The sequence below is a fragment of the Hesperophylax consimilis genome, chromosome 12, assembly GCF_061612785.1.
Source record: "Hesperophylax consimilis isolate HC1 chromosome 12, BYU_Hcon_1.0, whole genome shotgun sequence".
NCBI classification, from domain to species: Eukaryota; Metazoa; Arthropoda; class Insecta; order Trichoptera; family Limnephilidae; genus Hesperophylax; species Hesperophylax consimilis.
The window spans coordinates 5,087,044-5,104,520 of record NC_142847.1 but is presented as its reverse complement, the minus strand read 5'-3'; the positions used below and the strand labels follow the sequence as shown (position 1 = coordinate 5,104,520).

Below are 17,477 nucleotides of genomic sequence, written 5' to 3'. Positions count from 1 at the left end.
AGATAGTGGAGAAATCGAGACTTACCGCACTACTGGAGAGGAGTGGGGCCAATGGACCACTGCTAGTGATCAGCAATCTAGAACAGATCAGCCAGGACTATTGGGGGGACGGGACTGAGGCTGCGCGGGGGAGGATCTTTTTGTTCCAAAGGGACCAAGATAGTGGAGAAATCGAGACTTACCGCACTACTGGAGAGGAGTGGGGCCAATGGACCACTGCTAGTGATCAGCAATCTAGAACAGATCAGCCAGGACTATTGGGGGGACGGGACTGAGGCTGCGCGGGGGAGGATCTTTTTGTTCCAAAGGGACCAAGATAGTGGAGAAATCGAGACTTACCGCACTACTGGAGAGGAGTGGGGCCAATGGACCACTGCTAGTGATCAGCAATCTAGAACAGATCAGCCAGGACTATTGGGGGGACGGGACTGAGGCTACGCGGGGGAGGATCTTAACCACTGAGGAAGAAGGGCGGGACCTGTATCTGAAAGTCTCATTCAATGAATAATTTTTTATATGCCTTTAAAAATGATAATTTTATATTCGGCATCCCAAGAAAATGTTAATTATTTTAGTTTTTTCCGAAATCGAATTGCAAATGCTTTTCAGAATGTATATACTACAAGAACAGCAAAGCGAATTGACCATTCTAAAGAAATTGATCGCGATGTATAACCTTAATGTCGAAAGAACCGAACTGCTCCCCAAATTTGTTTTGGATTCTTTGAACCGAACAGTAAGTTGTGAGTCTGTTCCGAAACTCTGCAATGGCTAAAAGCAGCTGATGCAGTGGCTGAAGTCGCGATTCATGGAGGCAGTGGAGGTGCAGATTAAATTCTTTAACCGAGCTGCAGACTTCATTTACTTCGCGGAGGGACAGAGTTACTTCAACTCGTTGCCGGAGTGTTGGTTGGAATTTGCGGATTCCGTAAGTTTCGCTTGTCGCCCGAGTGTCGCTCTCAGGCTGACAGTTTAGTTACTTGAGTATTTATTACAAAGTAAGACACATTCCAAGTGGGTCGTATTACTGTTCGACGGGTTTGATGAGCTGAACTTCCCTCGCCAACTTGTCAAGACTCGTGGATGCACCATGGCTTATCTATTTAGAATTAAAACGCTCCCAAGGGTATATAAGAGATAAATTATGAGATCCGCTTACTCCTAATAACGTAGCAAATTTTTTGTTAAGCGAGTGTCGCTCTCAGGCTGACAGTTTAGTTACTTATTGAGTATTTGCTACAAAGTAAGACACATTCCCAGCGTATTACTGTTAGACGGATTTGATGAGCTGGATGATTATGTTAAAGACAAAGAGAGTGCCAAAAAGAAGATAATCATGCTCCATATTTTCTTTAAAAATATACCAGCAGTCCAAATATATCTATCTGAATATATCTGAAAAGTTCGTCAGAAGAGGAATTATGTACGTTATTTGTACCATTTAATGTAGAAGAGGAACAGAACTTCTTAGTTCTGATTTAGCTTTCTTAGTTCTGATTTAGCTTTCCTGTCTCTCTCTTGAGCTGGAAGATTACGGAGAGAAAGAGAGACAACTAAAGGAGTACGCCGGAGAGGTGCTACGACAAGCAAAGCGAGTTCTCGGTCCAGACACGAACAGCTTCATGGGGGTTCCCCTGCAGCTGAGGATGCTGGTCGATCAGGCTGACATCAGTGCATCAGTCTTGGAAAATTTTATTAAAACAAATCAAAATTGCAACTGCGTCAAATCTGTACAATAAGTTTATTTCGTTAAAATATGAAATTTACTTTAATGATAAAACATCTCTAAGAGCAGCGACGGATGAACATATAATAAAAAAAAATTATTTGCAGTGTAACCGAAATGCACTGTAAACTTGGATTCAAAACATTCTTTCCAGATTTTTTTGTTAAGAACTTTGACGTGGGTAAATAAATTAAACAGAGTTAGTTTGGTTCAAACAAAGGGTGACAGAGATTTCCAATTTGTCCACCGTACTTAAACGGAGTATTTCTCCGCGCAAATGGTGGTCCACTGGCTGCATCAACAAACGCTCCATTGCAGGTATGATCTTTTTAAAGAAATATTTTTCCTTCAAATACTGCTTCATCCGGACAGCAGGATCATCAGACATTTCATGAATGTGCAACTAAATGAAACGGCAATGTCAGAGACACTTGAATTAAACGCCAAATGCATTAGTCAACTGTGGCTTGAAGACAGAGCGGTATTTAGGAACGAGTGGTACCAAACTGCTCTGCATATTGCAGTTGAAGAAAAAAACAAACACGGTGTCACATTTCTACTCAGTGTATTCAGTACACAAGAAGCCTTGGGCTAGTTGGGGTAGACTGAATATTGTTAAGTACTTAGTGGAGCGCGGCGCAGACATTAATACACGCAATGCAATGGACAGGTCTGTTCTGATGCATGGGGCCCTGGGTGGAGACTTACCAAAGTATCTCATTGAAAAAGGTGCTGACATCAACACTACAAGTAGTGATGGTTATACTGTACTACATGCCGCGGTAGAGTAGGGATCTTTAAAGGTAGTAAAATACCTCCTGCAGCAGGGGGCAGAAGGAGGGGCGGCACCGCACTAACTACGGCATCGCAGTTTGGGAAGTTGTATTGGACAAAATAACCACAAATATTTTACACCGTATCGAAACTTGTTCTGATGAAACTAAGGAACAGATCTTTTTTGCAAGTTTATTTAACCGACGTATTGCAAACACGGTTGAAACTGTTGAAACAAATTTATCTAATCCGGATATTGCAAATTCTCGTGATACTGTGGTAAAGTTATTTTTTGCACGTTTTTTATCAATTTATTTTGTCAAGTTATTTATTACCTTAAGTTGTATCTCAAGAATAATTAATTGAGTAAAAAAAATTAAATCAGTAATTGAACCACGTGGCTGTTTTAAATAATAATATTATACTTTACTTAGAAATATTATTTTAGAAATTAAAAAATAATGTTGAACGTTATTGTTTATTATTGAACATACGCAAAGATATGGAATCTGCCCTTCACCTTGCTGCAGGGAGGGGCCATCTCGATATGATCCTTTGGGTATAGCTGCTAGCCGCGGTAGACTGAATATTGTTAAGTACTTAGTGGAGTGCGGCGCAGACATTAATACACGCAATGCAATGAACAACTGTAAAGTATCTCATTGAAAATGGTGCTGACATCAACAGTACAAATAGGGATGGTTTTACTGTTCTACATGTCGCGGTATAGTAGGGATCTTTAAAGGTAGTAAAATACCTCCTGCAGCAGGGGGCAGAAGGAGGTATTTTACTACTGTAGTATTTACTATGTAATCTCCAGGCTCGTTTTGGATTTAGTGGTTGTCTCGATTCATTCCTTCAGTTGATGGTATTCGAGCCACTTTGAAGAATGGGTTAGCGTAATATGTGTATATTATACTAATTTGTTACATCCAGTTTAGGTATAGCTGCTAGCCGCGATAGACTGAATATTGTCAAGTACTTAGTGGAGTGCGGCGCAGACATTAATACACGCAATGCAATGAACAACTGTAAAGTATCTCATTGAAAATGGTGCTGACATCAACAGTACAAATAGGGATGGTTTTACTGTTCTACATGTCGCGGTATAGTAGGGATCTTTAAAGGTAGTAAAATACCTCCTGCAGCAGGGGGCAGAAGGAGGTATTTTACTACTGTAGTATTTACTATGTAATCTCCAGGCTCGTTTTGGATTTAGTGGTTGTCTCGATTCATTCCTTCAGTTGATGGTATTCGAGCCACTTTGAACAATGGGTTAGCGTAATATGTGTATATTATACTAATTTGTTACATCCAGTTTAGGTATAGCTGCTAGCCGCGGTAGACTGAATATTGTCAAGTACTTAGTGGAGTGCGGCGCAGACATTAATACACGCAATTCAATGAACAACTGTAAAGTATCTCATTAAAAATGGTGCTGACATCAACAGTACAAATAGGGATGGTTTTACTGTACTACATGTCGCGGTAGAGTAGGGATCTTTAAAGGTAGTAAAATACCTCCTGCAGCAGGGGGCAGAAGGAGGTATTTTACTACTGTAGTATTTACTATGTAATCTCCAGGCTCGTTTTGGATTTAGTGGTTGTCTCGATTCATTCCTTCAGTTGATGGTATTCGAGCCACTTTGAACAATGGGTTAGCGTAATATGTGTATATTATACTAATTTGTTACATCCAGTTTAGGTATAGCTGCTAGCCGCGGTAGACTGAATATTGTCAAGTACTTAGTGGAGTGCGGCGCAGACATTAATACACGCAATTCAATGAACAACTGTAAAGTATCTCATTAAAAATGGTGCTGACATCAACAGTACAAATAGGGATGGTTTTACTGTACTACATGTTGCGGTAGAGTAGGGATCATTAAAGGTAGTAAAATACCTCCTGCAGCAGGGGGCAGAAGGAGGTATTTTACTACTGTAATCTAAGCTACTGTAGTATTTACTATGTAATATCCAGGCTCGTTTTGGATTTAGTGGTTGTCTCGATTCATTCCTTCAGTTGATGGTATTCGAGCCACTTTGAACAATGGGTTAGCGTGTATATTATACTAATTTGTTACATCCAGTTTAGGTATAGCTGCTAGCCGCGGTAGACTGAATATTGTCAAGTACTTAGTGGAGTGCGGCGCAGACATTAATACACAAAATTCAATGAACAACTGTAAAGTATCTCATTGAAAATGGTGCTGACATCAACAGTACAAATAGGGATGGTTTTACTGTACTACATGTCGCGGAGAGTAGGGATCTTTAAAGGTAGTAAAATACCTCCTGCAGCAGGGGGCAGAAGGAGGTATTTTACTACTGTAGTATTTACTATGTAATCTCCAGGCTCGTTTTGGATTTAGTGGTTGTCTCGATTCATTCCTTCAGTTGATGGTATTCGAGCCACTTTGAACAATGGGTTAGCGTAATATGTGTATATTATACTAATTTGTTACATCCAGTTTAGGTATAGCTGCTAGCCGCGATAGACTGAATATTGTCAAGTACTTAGTGGAGTGCGGCGCAGACATTAATACACGCAATTCAATGAACAACTGTAAAGTGTCTCATTGAAAATGGTGCTGACATCAACAGTACAAATAGGGATGGTTTTACTGTACTACATGTCGCGGTAGAGTAGGGATCTTTAAAGGTAGTAAAATACCTCCTGCAGCAGGGGGCAGAAGGAGGTATTTTACTACTGTATTATTTACTATGTAATCTCCAGGCTCGTTTTGGATTTAGTGGTTGTCTCGATTCATTCCTTCCGTTGATGGTATTCGAGCCACTTTGAACAATGGGTTAGCGTAATAAGCAGGGTACTCATCTAGCCGTGTAACGTAACTGATACTGTATCAAGTGAGTACGTAGGCGCGAGCCTACTGCGAGCCGCTCGCGGGTGGAGCGCAGTGTGATCGCAGCGAGCCGCCGACGGCGGATTCACTGCGATCACACTGCGAGCACCAAAGGCGGATCCGGGAGCTCGTAGCTGGATACGCGGTTACCGTGGACGAGCCGTACCCACTTGCAGATTGATACAGTATCAGTTACGTTACACGGTGCTACACTCTTGGTGAGTACCCTGCTATATGTGTATATTATACTAATTTGTTACATCCAGTTTAGGTATAGCTGCTAGCCGCGGTAGACTGAATATTGTCAAGTACTTAGTGGAGTGCGGCGCAGACATTAATACACGCAATTCAATGAACAACTGTAAAGTATCTCATTGAAAATGGTGCTGACATCAACAGTACAAATAGGGATGGTTTTACTGTACTACATGTCGCGGTAGAGTAGGGATCATTAGAGGTAGTAAAATACCTCCTGCAGCAGGGGGCAGAAGGAGGTATTTTACTACTGTAATCTAAACTACTGTAGTATTTACTATGTAATCTCCAGGCTCGTTTTGGATTTAGTGGTTGTCTCGATTCATTCCTTCAGTTGATGGTATTCGAGCCACTTTGAACAATGGGTTAGCGTAATATGTGTATATTATACTAATTTGTTACATCCAGTTTAGGTATAGCTACTAGCCGCGATAGACTGAATATTGTTAAGTACTTAGTGGAGTGCGGCGCAGACATTAATCCACTCAATGCAATGAACAACTGTAAAGTATCTCATTGAAAATGGTGCTGATATCAACACTACAAATAAGGATGGTTATACTGTACTACATGTCGCGGTATAGTAGGGATCTTTAAAGGTAGTATAATACCTCCTGCAGCAGGGGGCAGAAGGAGGGAAGGCACCGCACTAACTATGGCATCTCAGTTTGGGAAGTTGAAAAATCTGCAACATTTTTTATTAAATTTCTAATGTGAGTACCGCACAAGAGTCCCAACTGCTCCCAACTGTCTGGAGTCAGTGAGACTACGGCATCACCAATTGAGGTATGTCGAGAGGTGGAAGGTAGTGGGGAGAGGAAGTATATTATATTCTAGTGAGGCGGGTTACTTACTTGTTTGTATATGATGTTATTGTAATAAACGCCCGGAAATTTAAAAAAAATTCAACTCTGGTCACCAAACACAGCTAAAGCCATTTCAAGCAAAGTTTCAATTTTGAATGGGGGTCTTTCACCCGGGGGTGATACTAAAATGGTACACATTTGAATGTAAGCAGAAAACATGCAATGATGGAAGACGCTTACCTGAATCAATGAGTTCCATGATGTCATTTTCTAAAATCAATGAGAATTTTAGAAAATGACATCTAAATTCAAAGCAAATCCGAGTTATAGAGTTCATTGAAGCAGAGTTACAAACAGACATACAAAGACCTACAAGACTCCGAGGAACTAGCGTCATTGATCCCTTCGGCACCGGTGCATAATCGGGAAACACGCCAAACGCGCGCCCAACATATGTACACGGTTGACATTTGTCACATGAGACTGGGTCGCATCTACGACTCGTTCTTGAGTTCAACAGCTCGGCTGTGGAACGATTTGCCAGCCTCCGTGTTTCCTCCCTCCTACAAAATGGGTCTAAATAGGTCAAATAGGTACATGTTCTCTTATTCTTCCACTTCTTATTCACACGGGCTGGGGATGCCAGTGATCATATAGGCCCTGGGAGAAACTATTTTCCTCAGGGCCTCCTGTGTGGAGTGGGATAATTAAGTAATTAAGATTGAAACGAAACTTTTGCAAGTGTCACTACAAACAAAAAAGGTCAAAATGGCGGCAAAGGGATCGTTTTATAAGATAAACTTCCATAGAATAAAAATGGAATTATAATGCATCTTTTACCATCTAATTAATGTAAATCGTTGTTTCTTGTTTGTAGTAATTTAGTTGAACCAAACTGTAATTTCCATAATCTGTGCCTATTAAAAGTGAAAAGTGAAGTAAAATTCACCAATATCGAAATGCTTGTAACTAATTTGTGATCTGCCATTTTAATTTCACAATTAAAATCTCAGAAATTATTAAATCAAAACATGTTTCTTTTATGCCAACACTGATCGATACACAAATTTATAAGGGAGTTTTGAGAACAGAATATTGATGTAAAAGTTATAAATAATCAGTAATAAAATCATTGTCAGCACACTTAAATATATTCCCACATTTGACAACACACGACCTATCAAACCAAACCAAACCAAACCAAACCTACTCTAGACTATTATGACATAAGTTTTGACCACACCAAACATTAAGCACCTAATTGCAGACCATAATGTACCTTACACTACAAATACATTTGAGCTGTGATGATAAATGTACAGATGGTTTCACCTTCAAAAGAACCTAATTTTATTTTATTCCAACAATGCTTGAATATAACATAAATAAATAATTACCTTCTTATGGATAAAATGGCAAAATCTCTACACAGTTACTATACATACTATCACAATAATAGTTTACTGTAAAACAAAACATCAAACACAGATTTTACAAAACATTCACACTGAATATTCCGTTATTGATTGTCTTACATATTGTGTGAGGACTAGATCTTGACGAGTATTTCTTTCGTGATCGCAGGCCACGCTTAGTGCTAATATTTTTTAGAAAAAACGTTTAGATTCACCATAATTACTATAAAATACAACTATTTGCATTCGGGGCGATGGATAATACTGCATTCAAAATTATAATTACGTTAAATGAAAATTTGCTTTCGTCGTATGGGATGACAGCCATTTATAATAATTTCTGTCCATATTCATTTTGGTATTGACAATATAGATATATCGCTGACACTATAACATAACGAAGAGCTGGGAGAGACAATATTACCATTTCATCTATGCATATTAAATATACACTAGTTTGGCGGAATTCTGGAGTAGTAATTAAGGTGAATCGTTTTGATTTAATTGAAAAGTTTAAAAAATATATATTATTATTAAGTGTGGCCAGCGTTCCTGAAAATTTACTGTATTCTCAATAAACTACTAAACTAAATGTAAAATAAACAACTGTGTGGAGTCAAATCAACATAAAACATGACATGACATAAAACTTTGGTAAAAAGTTGAACTATCTCTCATTCTAGCAAACTCGAAACATTAAAACTCATATAATTTGGAATGTAAGGTTATAAATTAGTTTAACAAGATGTCCTTTACTTAGTAATCATTATGAACCATCAATGAACTCGTATTTAAAACATTATTTAGAATATAAGCCTCATTTAGACAACATTTGTGGTAGAGAAAATATAAGCAGAAACCATCTGAAAACACTTTTTCAGTGACATACATAGACAAAAAAAATAGTGTTAAAAAATAGAATGAAAACAAAACTTGACAATCACTTTTGTTTTGTTGTGGTAGGTACCTGTAACTAACCAGTTCTATCTATCCAGAGTATGTACTATATGACACCCTTAAAACAAATTATAAATAGAATGTTTCAATTCAAACCATTTTTTTAATGGACTCTTTTGCACAGGCTACTTAGAAAGCGTCCTTAGCAGCCGAAACGAAGGCAAGGAAGTCGATGGGTTTGGTCTGCGCCGAGATGGGCGCAGGAGGCAAGGGTCAGGGGGGCGGAGGGGCGGGGGCAGGCACCGCCAGGGACAGGAGAGTGCCCCCGTTGTTGGCGCCCCCCTGCTGGCTGAGCTCGGCCTTCACGCGCCGAGCAATATGGGAGCGAGTGTGCTTGCGTAGGTGGTCTTTTCGATAGAAACCTACAAATTCACAATTTTAAGACATTTTTTTATGGAACTTGATTCAGACCATAAATATGAATCCAACTGTCATGCGAAAACTTTATGACGGGTTGTTTCACAATTCAAATGTAACATTACCATCAAACAGCCAACTTTTTTTTTCAAAGTCTGTTTCAGCTTTTAAACAAATTGTGATCAGCAGAAGAGGAGAACTATCATATCTGATAGAAAGCTAAAACGCACCTTGAATCGACGTTCAATGGGGACCTTTCAATTGTCAAAAAAACAAAATGGAGCTGAATGGCGATTTGATGACTTTGTCAAACAAACAAAAATTGTCAAAACTATTTTTTTTTTACTTATCACCTTAAATCAGTTGTAATTTGCATTTTTGGGTGTTTTCTTGGAAAAAGTGTTAATACACATAATAAACAGTTAGTAGGTATGATTCTTGCAATAATCAATAATAACGGCATAATATCTTTTTAGTCAAGCGGAAAAATATTTCAAAATAGTTATTTATTCCAAATTTATTCTACTAGCTCTGTGGCCGAGCGGTAATTCGTAAGTTGCGTATCTTAATTAATTTTATCTAAACAACACAACCACCCACCTTTCCCGCACTCCTGGCAGATGTGCCTTTTCTCCCCCGAGTGTATGACGAAGTGGAGGGTGAGCTGCTCCTTCCTCTTGAAGGCTTTGAGGCAGACGGAGCACACGTAGGGACGCTCCGGGTTGTGCGACTGCTTGTGACGGGTGAGGTGGTCCTTGCGCTTCAGGGCTGCATTGCAGATGTCACAAATGAACCTGGATGTAACAAATTAGTATAATATACACATATTACGCTAACCCATTGCTCAAAGTGGCTCGAATACCATCAACGGAAGGAATGAATCGAGACAACCACCAAATCCAAAACGAGCCTGGAGATTACACAATATGGATATAAACTCACTGAGGGAGCTTGTATAAGTGTTGATGAAGCACCGCTACATCAGGAGACAGACTGAAATGGATATATTTGTCTTGTAAGTCAACAGTTATCGTCTATAATATAGTATTTACTCCAAGACACTATTTTACCTTTTTTTCTTTTTATTTGAATTTTATCTAGCTTGTAACTCCATTTCTTTCAAGAAAACTAAGACTTTGTGGTAATACTTGGTTAAACGCAACATAAATTATAATCTACGCTTTCTTCGTGGTGCTATATTAAGCATGCATAATTTGGGCGTAGCATATACGTCGGGTGACACACCACGCTATAATCTTCCTCAGGAGAGGGGGCAGATCGACTAAAGAACTGCATGGGATCTTATCGTAATTACGGCGCTCTGTGAATTGTTGATTCCCTTTCCTGCTATGCACCAAACTAATCACTAATCACAAATCACCAAAGGTAGCCTAGAAGCTTGTTTGCTCAGCTTACTAAATCGTTGGGGTGTTGGTGAAAAGTTAGTTTACTGTCATAAATAACCCATATATCTTTGATTTTGATATTGGGGTTGATATGTAATGAAGTTAACCTCCTCTCCATGGTGTGGCCGACAAGATGCTGCTCTAGCATACCCCTCTCCGGATAGGCCATGTGGCACTCGGGGCAGCAGTACAGCGTGCTGCCGTCCAGCGCCGTGGTCAGCCGGATCTCACCCGGCTTGGGCCGCGGCTTCTTCTCCTTGGGTGGCTTCTTCTTCTTCTTCTTCTTGCTGGAGGAGATGGATGGGGTGGGGGTTCCCGACTGGTTCAGCCCGATGGAGGACTGCACCACCACGCTGTTTGTCGACATCTGGAATTTTAGATGTGGTTTAAGATTCTTCCGTTTTCAAAAGAATGTGATAGGAAGCATTTGTATAATATAAAACTAAAAGTCTACCTTCCGCTATCTGATGTCTAAATTAAAAAGCAGAAAATCTGTTTGTGTGTCAGACTAAAAAGCTATTGAATGGTAAGCTATCGGATTCTAAAATTTGTCCAGCTTTTTCTGTCGGAAAATTTATAGGTCGAGGCTACTATCACTGAGCTGTGAAATATCCACTTAAATGCAAAAAAAGACAAGGTGCAATATTATATTGGTTGTTTCATACTTTTCAACTGATTAAAAGAAAAAACAAATTGGAATAAGAGGTCCGAGACTCAGGCCTTGCAGTCATATGTAAACCAAGTATGTACCACATTATTGAGCCCGTTGACATTGGCAGCCGCCGTAATCAGGTTGACCGTGTCGTCCTTCTTGATGGAGTCGGCCGAGTACTTGAGGAAGTGGTGCAGCGAGAGTGGCAGCGTGGAGGCGGGAAGGTGCGACAGGTAGTCGGCAACGGCAGAGCCTGGTGCCGCCAAGGATTGCCATGAGGCAGGCATGGCCATGCCACCACCACCTGGGCAAACAAACGTTAGTTATTATAGGTACTGCAAAATTTAAAAGACAAAACCTTTGTTAACCCTTCTGGTCTATGAGTTTTTGCTGTCATGTTGTAAATAAATGCAAAGAGAAAATTTGGTTTTATCTCTTTCTAACGCTTCTTAAATAATATATTATACCGTAATACCAAAGGAGATAAAACTATTTTTATGAGGCCGTCTCAGTTGGTTCCGGAAAGGGAATGAATCGAATTTACTGCTATCGATGTACAGTGTACTAAAAGGAAGCAATTGACCCTATGGGTTACAAGATAAAAGATAAGATAATTCGAAATTGCACCCCTGCAGGTGTGATAATAAATAACTAGCAGTTAAAAACCAGCTCTGCCGGTTTTTTGCTGCTAGACCCCACGGGCGGCACTTAATTGGGCTTCGCCCAGTGATACTGACATCAGTTAAATTTAATATAATGTACACTCCTCTTCCAATAACAAGATAATGCTTCTCTGGAAGAGTAGTTTTAAATATTGTCATTGTAAATTGTAAACCTTATTACTTATATGTACTTTTTCCTTTATTTTGAAAAATATTGATATTTAATATTATTTATGTAAATAATAATTTAAGCGAAAGTTTGCCAACCGACGCACCATTTTGACAGAACACCGAAAAAATATTAATTCGCGTTTGTTTGTAAGCAGTGTAGACACTGCCAACTTAACAATAAAAAAACATGAAACACAATCGGAAGCCAGAAACGCAAAAATTTAAATATAATTAAAAATATGTAATAATGTGATAATGTGTGGTACTTTCAGTATGGTCTTTATGATTCCTTTTTGAATTGTGTACAGTTTATGTATATACTTAGATACAGCAGATCCCCATCCAATAATTCCATATTCAATACAAGAATGACATAAAGCAAAATAGATTTTTTTCATGTCCTTTTTATTTACCACATTTCTTAAATTTTTAAAGAAATATATAAGTTTTGTAAGTTTTTCCGTGATACCTTTGATATGTAGGTCCCATCTAAGATTTTGATCAATTATTACCCTGAGATATTTTATGCTTTGTGACTTTTCTATAATTAGGCATTATATAGATAATAAATAGAATCGGTCCCAGTACGCTTCCTTGGGGGACGTCATAGTTTAAAAGAAATAGTTCTCTTTTGTTTGCCAATCTGTACTTGTTGTTTTTTCCCATCATCTATATTCCTTATGGCTATTTTTGTTAAATTTTCTATGGCATCAGTGGTACTTAGATTTTCCCGAAAGCCATATTGGGATGGTGATAATACAGAGTGGCGCAAAACTACTGTTATGGTTTGAATGTTTAATAACTTTTAAAATTTATTTATATATTTTTTTTTTATTTCAGAATTTTGTGAAGAAAACTTGGGGAATTTGAAATGGAACACTACACAACAGAAAAGCGATCAACAATTGTTGAATTTCATTTTGAAAATCAAGAGTCAATTGTTTTGACACAGCGTGCTTATCGTCGTTTTTTTAATGGCCTGGTTGCAAATTTTCGACAACATGGTACAGTAAGACACCTTACATGTACCGGAAGACCACGTACGGTCCACACGGAAGAAAATATCCGTGTTGATAAACGTTAATAAACGTGTTGTGGATAGCGTGCAGGACAGTCCAGAAACATCAACAAGAAGACGTTCGGCACAACTGGGGCTATCGCGGAGGTCCATTCAGAGGATTTTGGCCACATTGCACATGTTCCCGTATAAGGTTCAGCTTGTGCAAAAATTGAAGCCGATAGACTACCAACAACGGCTTGATTATGCCATTTCATTCTGACAAAAAGCAGAAGAAAATCGTGATTTCATTAACAATTTGATAATGAGCGATGAAGCCCATTTCCAATTGAATTGTTTCGTAAACAAGCGAAATTGCAGGATATGGGCTACGGAGAATCCAAGTACAGTTCATCAGCAACAATTACACCCACTTAAGTGTACTGTTTGGTGGGGTGTATCGTCTGAAAGGATCATTGGTCCATATTTCTTTGAAATAATGCCATGGCGCCTCAGTTCGGGTAATGGTGCTGAATATCGAACGATGCTGGACAATTTTTTGAGGCCAGCTATAGAAAACCATCCTCAGTTGTGGTTCCAACAAGATGGAGCCACAGCCCACACTGCAAGGGACACATTGGCTCTGTTACGGGACCTCTTTGGCGAACGCATTATTTCGCGTAGAAGCGATTTCAATTGGCCCCACGTTCACTGGATTTAACAGCGCCAGACTGTTTTCTTTGGTGTTATTTGAAAGAAAGGGTATACATAAATAAGCCAGCGACCATACCACAGCTAAAACAAAATATTCGCAATGAAATTCAAGCCATAACACAGGAAATTTTATGAAAAGTTATGCAAAATGTACTGGAAAGAGCACGAATGTGCGAAGCCGAAAATGGCCACCACTTGCAGGATATAATTTTTCACACTTAACCTCTCAGAAAAGGACTTTTATTTACTTTGTGTTCCTTTGCGAACTGTCAAAACGCGAAAATTTTTGTGTTATTCACGAATTTTGTTAAAAGCTTCATAACTCACGTTTTGGGAAACGTAGCCTCATTCTAAAAAATGTTTTGGAAAGATTATGAAATTCATTATCGTATTGTTTTGTTATACGTAAATATTTGCGTGTCTAAATATACATTTTCTGAAAATGTCAAAAATATGTAAAAATCGCTGACCATTATTTCAAAGCTGTGAAAAATGTACTTTTTTCTGAGTATCATAAAGAAATAACACTTTATATATTGAAGAAATATAATTAAAAACTTTTAGTCACCTCAAAATATTAACCGTCCAAACTAAAATATTTTTAATAAATTATTTAAAAACGCAATAAATTATGAACGAACAAGATGACAGATTCAATCGACTCAGATAATGCACCTCTACATTCCATAGATATTCTTGAATGCAGACGCGTAGCGTTATTCATTATCGATACTCTGTTTTTTAAATCATGGCAATCCGTATACTAGTGATGGAAATAAATCGATTTTTGTAAAATCTCGCGCGTTTACGTGAAAAGACGTACTAATGTCTTGACCGCTATTATCATATTTACGTCTTTTGACGTTCTAATGTTCCGAGTGGTTAAGCCAAAAATATTTCCCATTAAATAAAAAAGTTATTACACATTCAAACCATATCTGCAGTTTTGCGCCACCCTGTATTTAGTTATTTTCCAGAAATTTAACAATTTGCTTTTTCATGACAGTTTCCAATATTTTTGAAAAGGAGCTTAAGAGACTTATAGGTTGGTAATTATATATATATCCTTTTTATTTCCATTTTTATATATGGGTATAAATGTGGCTTTTTTAAGACAAGAAGGGAAGACACTTTTAGATATAGAAAGATTGAACAAGTATGTCAATGGGAATGTCAGTTCATTTTGTAAGTGTTTTATTTGAGATTATATTATCTACCGATGATTTATTGGTATCGAGGGTTGCAATTACGCTTCTGATTTCAGTGCTGGCCACTTCAGTTAACTGTAGTTCTTTTTTCTGGTTCACATTTTCATTTTCTCCATGTAAAATGCTATTTGTTAAATGTTGTTTGATTTTCTTTGCTGATTGTGACCCCACATTAGTGAAACATTCGTTTATGTATTTGAGTATTTTGTCAGGATGCTTTGTGAATGAGATTTGTGTATTTTCAATTGTTAATTTGTCTATTTTCTTGTAATTAAGAGAAGATTTTGCATTTGTAATTTCATTAATGGTCTTCATTAATTTATTTATTTATTTACGCCCTAATGGGCTTTTACAAAAGTAGTTAACAAGTAATACAGTTGTGTTACATAGTTTACAATAAATAATGATTTTTGATTAAATTAAGGTAAATTCAAATTGATAGTGTGGATTACGGAAAGCTAAATATGTATTAAGGAACATAGATATGTATATAAAAACAAAAGTGTATTCACTACGGAGTTGTGAATTCATACTTCTCAATAAAGTGATTAAAAAGATTTTGTTTTATAACTAATACGGAATCTTTAAACATGTCTACAATATTCCCAAATTTATTGCAAAATGATGTAGTCTATTTATAGGTGTATGAGCTTCATAGTTGGTTTTAAAATTGTCACAGAAAAATTTAGCACTTTGCCTCGTATTTCTAGTCGGTACGTAAAATTTTATTTTGGCGAGAATTTCAGGGTTGTCAATGGAATTAATAATTTTATTTAAAAGTACAAGGTCAGAGATGATCCGCCTATCTGATAGCGTTATTAAGTTAAGTTGTTTCATCAAAAGAAAATAGTTCATATTTTGAATTGGAATATTCAGTTTAAAGTTAATAAATCTTAGAAATTTGTGCTGTACCCTTTCAATATTGTCAGAATGCGTTTTATACAATGGGGACCAAATAGGCGAATTATACTCTACCTGGCTTCTTACTAAAGAAGTGTACAATGTTTTCAAACATTCAAGTGACTTGAAATCACTCGCCGTTCTGCATATGAAACCAAGCATTTTATTAGCTCCCTTTGTTATATCATTTACATGCAGAGTGAATCTTAACTTTTCATCAAATATAACACTTAAGTCCCTGATCTGAGCGACTGATGTCTATAGTACATTATTTAAAGAGTATTCATAAGTAACATGACTTTGGATTTTACGAAAACGAATAACTTGGCACTTTTGAATATTAAGAAATACATAATGAGTTGATCACACACCAATGATACAATTTATCCAAATTAGATTGTAAAATATGGCAATCCTCTATACTACGTATCATTCTATATATTTTCAAATCATCAGCGGAGAGCAGAACTTGTACATCTTTAAATACACTAACAATTTCATTTATAAATAATAAAAACAGAATTGGTCCGAGGTGAGATCCTTGGGGAACCCCACTTGTGGCTTCGAAGATGTAAGATTCTACAGAATTTATTTTAAAACAAAGCTTTCTTTTACTAAGATAACTGTTGATCCAGATCAATAAGATTCCTTTAATTATTACAACAAAGTCAATGACAGACGTCAAGTATAATTTTGCTCCGTATAAAATAGTGGAATAAAGCGCAAAAAGTTTATTTTAAACATTATATAACTTGTGTATCCGTGCATCATAGTGCGGCAGAAATTCTGGAACTAATTTTATGTATGTACTGAACCGCATTCTTAAGAGGAACTCAAAAAAAAAAAATTAAAACTGAGATTTTAACAAATTATTTGGATGCTCTACCTACATATGGCATATTTACTCTACGTCAGTAATTACCTACATGCATTAAAATTATAAAATAAACTGAGTTATGCTTGCAAACTTGCGAAGGAAAATATTTTTAATTCAACTATTGCCCAATAGATGGTGACAGTGTTTATAAACATCAAAATAATATTTTTTTTTTATAAATAATAGAAATCAAAGTTTTTAGTGCACATAGGATCATTTACTAACCCTATGTCCAAACCAACTAAAAACATGGAAACAAGGTCTAACAAAAAAACCAAAGATGACCCAATATTCGAATTCATCTACTCAAAATTCGAAGAAATGAAAACAATTATGTTTAAAAAAATAGAAACTGAGCTTCAAGAAATAAAAACGTTTAACAACTTTATTAACGATAAATATGATGACATCATTCTTAAACTGTCACAAATCATGGATTCACCAATACAAATAAACAAACTTAAGGAAGAAATGGCAGAAAAGGAGAAAAGATTGGCTACGATGGAGATTCACCTGGCAGATATTGAACAATCAGCCCTGTTAAACAGTATTGTAATAAGCGGCCTTAAATTACAAGAAAACATACCCCCAGCCCATACTGTAACCCAGATCGCTGAGCTCGCAGGAGTTACCATATCACCTGAGGATACATTTAAAATTACAACTTCCAAACCAAATAACCAAAAAAAAATCAGAATTAATTTTGCAGACAACAAAAAAGTACACATTATGTTAG

General features: G+C 37.2%; 1 protein-coding gene across 1 annotated transcript in view; it reads right to left on the bottom strand.

The window, feature by feature from the left end:
* Nucleotides 1-4,599: 4,599 nt before the first annotated feature.
* Nucleotides 4,600-17,477, bottom strand: part of LOC149419035 (uncharacterized) — a 38,026-nt gene continuing 25,148 nt past the window's right edge. The window contains exons 5-8 of the mRNA XM_089638062.1: nt 11,311-11,516; nt 10,668-10,927; nt 9,755-9,948; nt 4,600-9,159 (exon numbers count right to left, since the gene is read on the bottom strand). Coding sequence (XP_089494188.1) covers nt 9,011-9,159; nt 9,755-9,948; nt 10,668-10,927; nt 11,311-11,516 — 809 coding nt within the window. The 3' untranslated portion in view covers nt 4,600-9,010. The remainder of the gene's footprint in view (nt 9,160-9,754; nt 9,949-10,667; nt 10,928-11,310; nt 11,517-17,477) is intronic.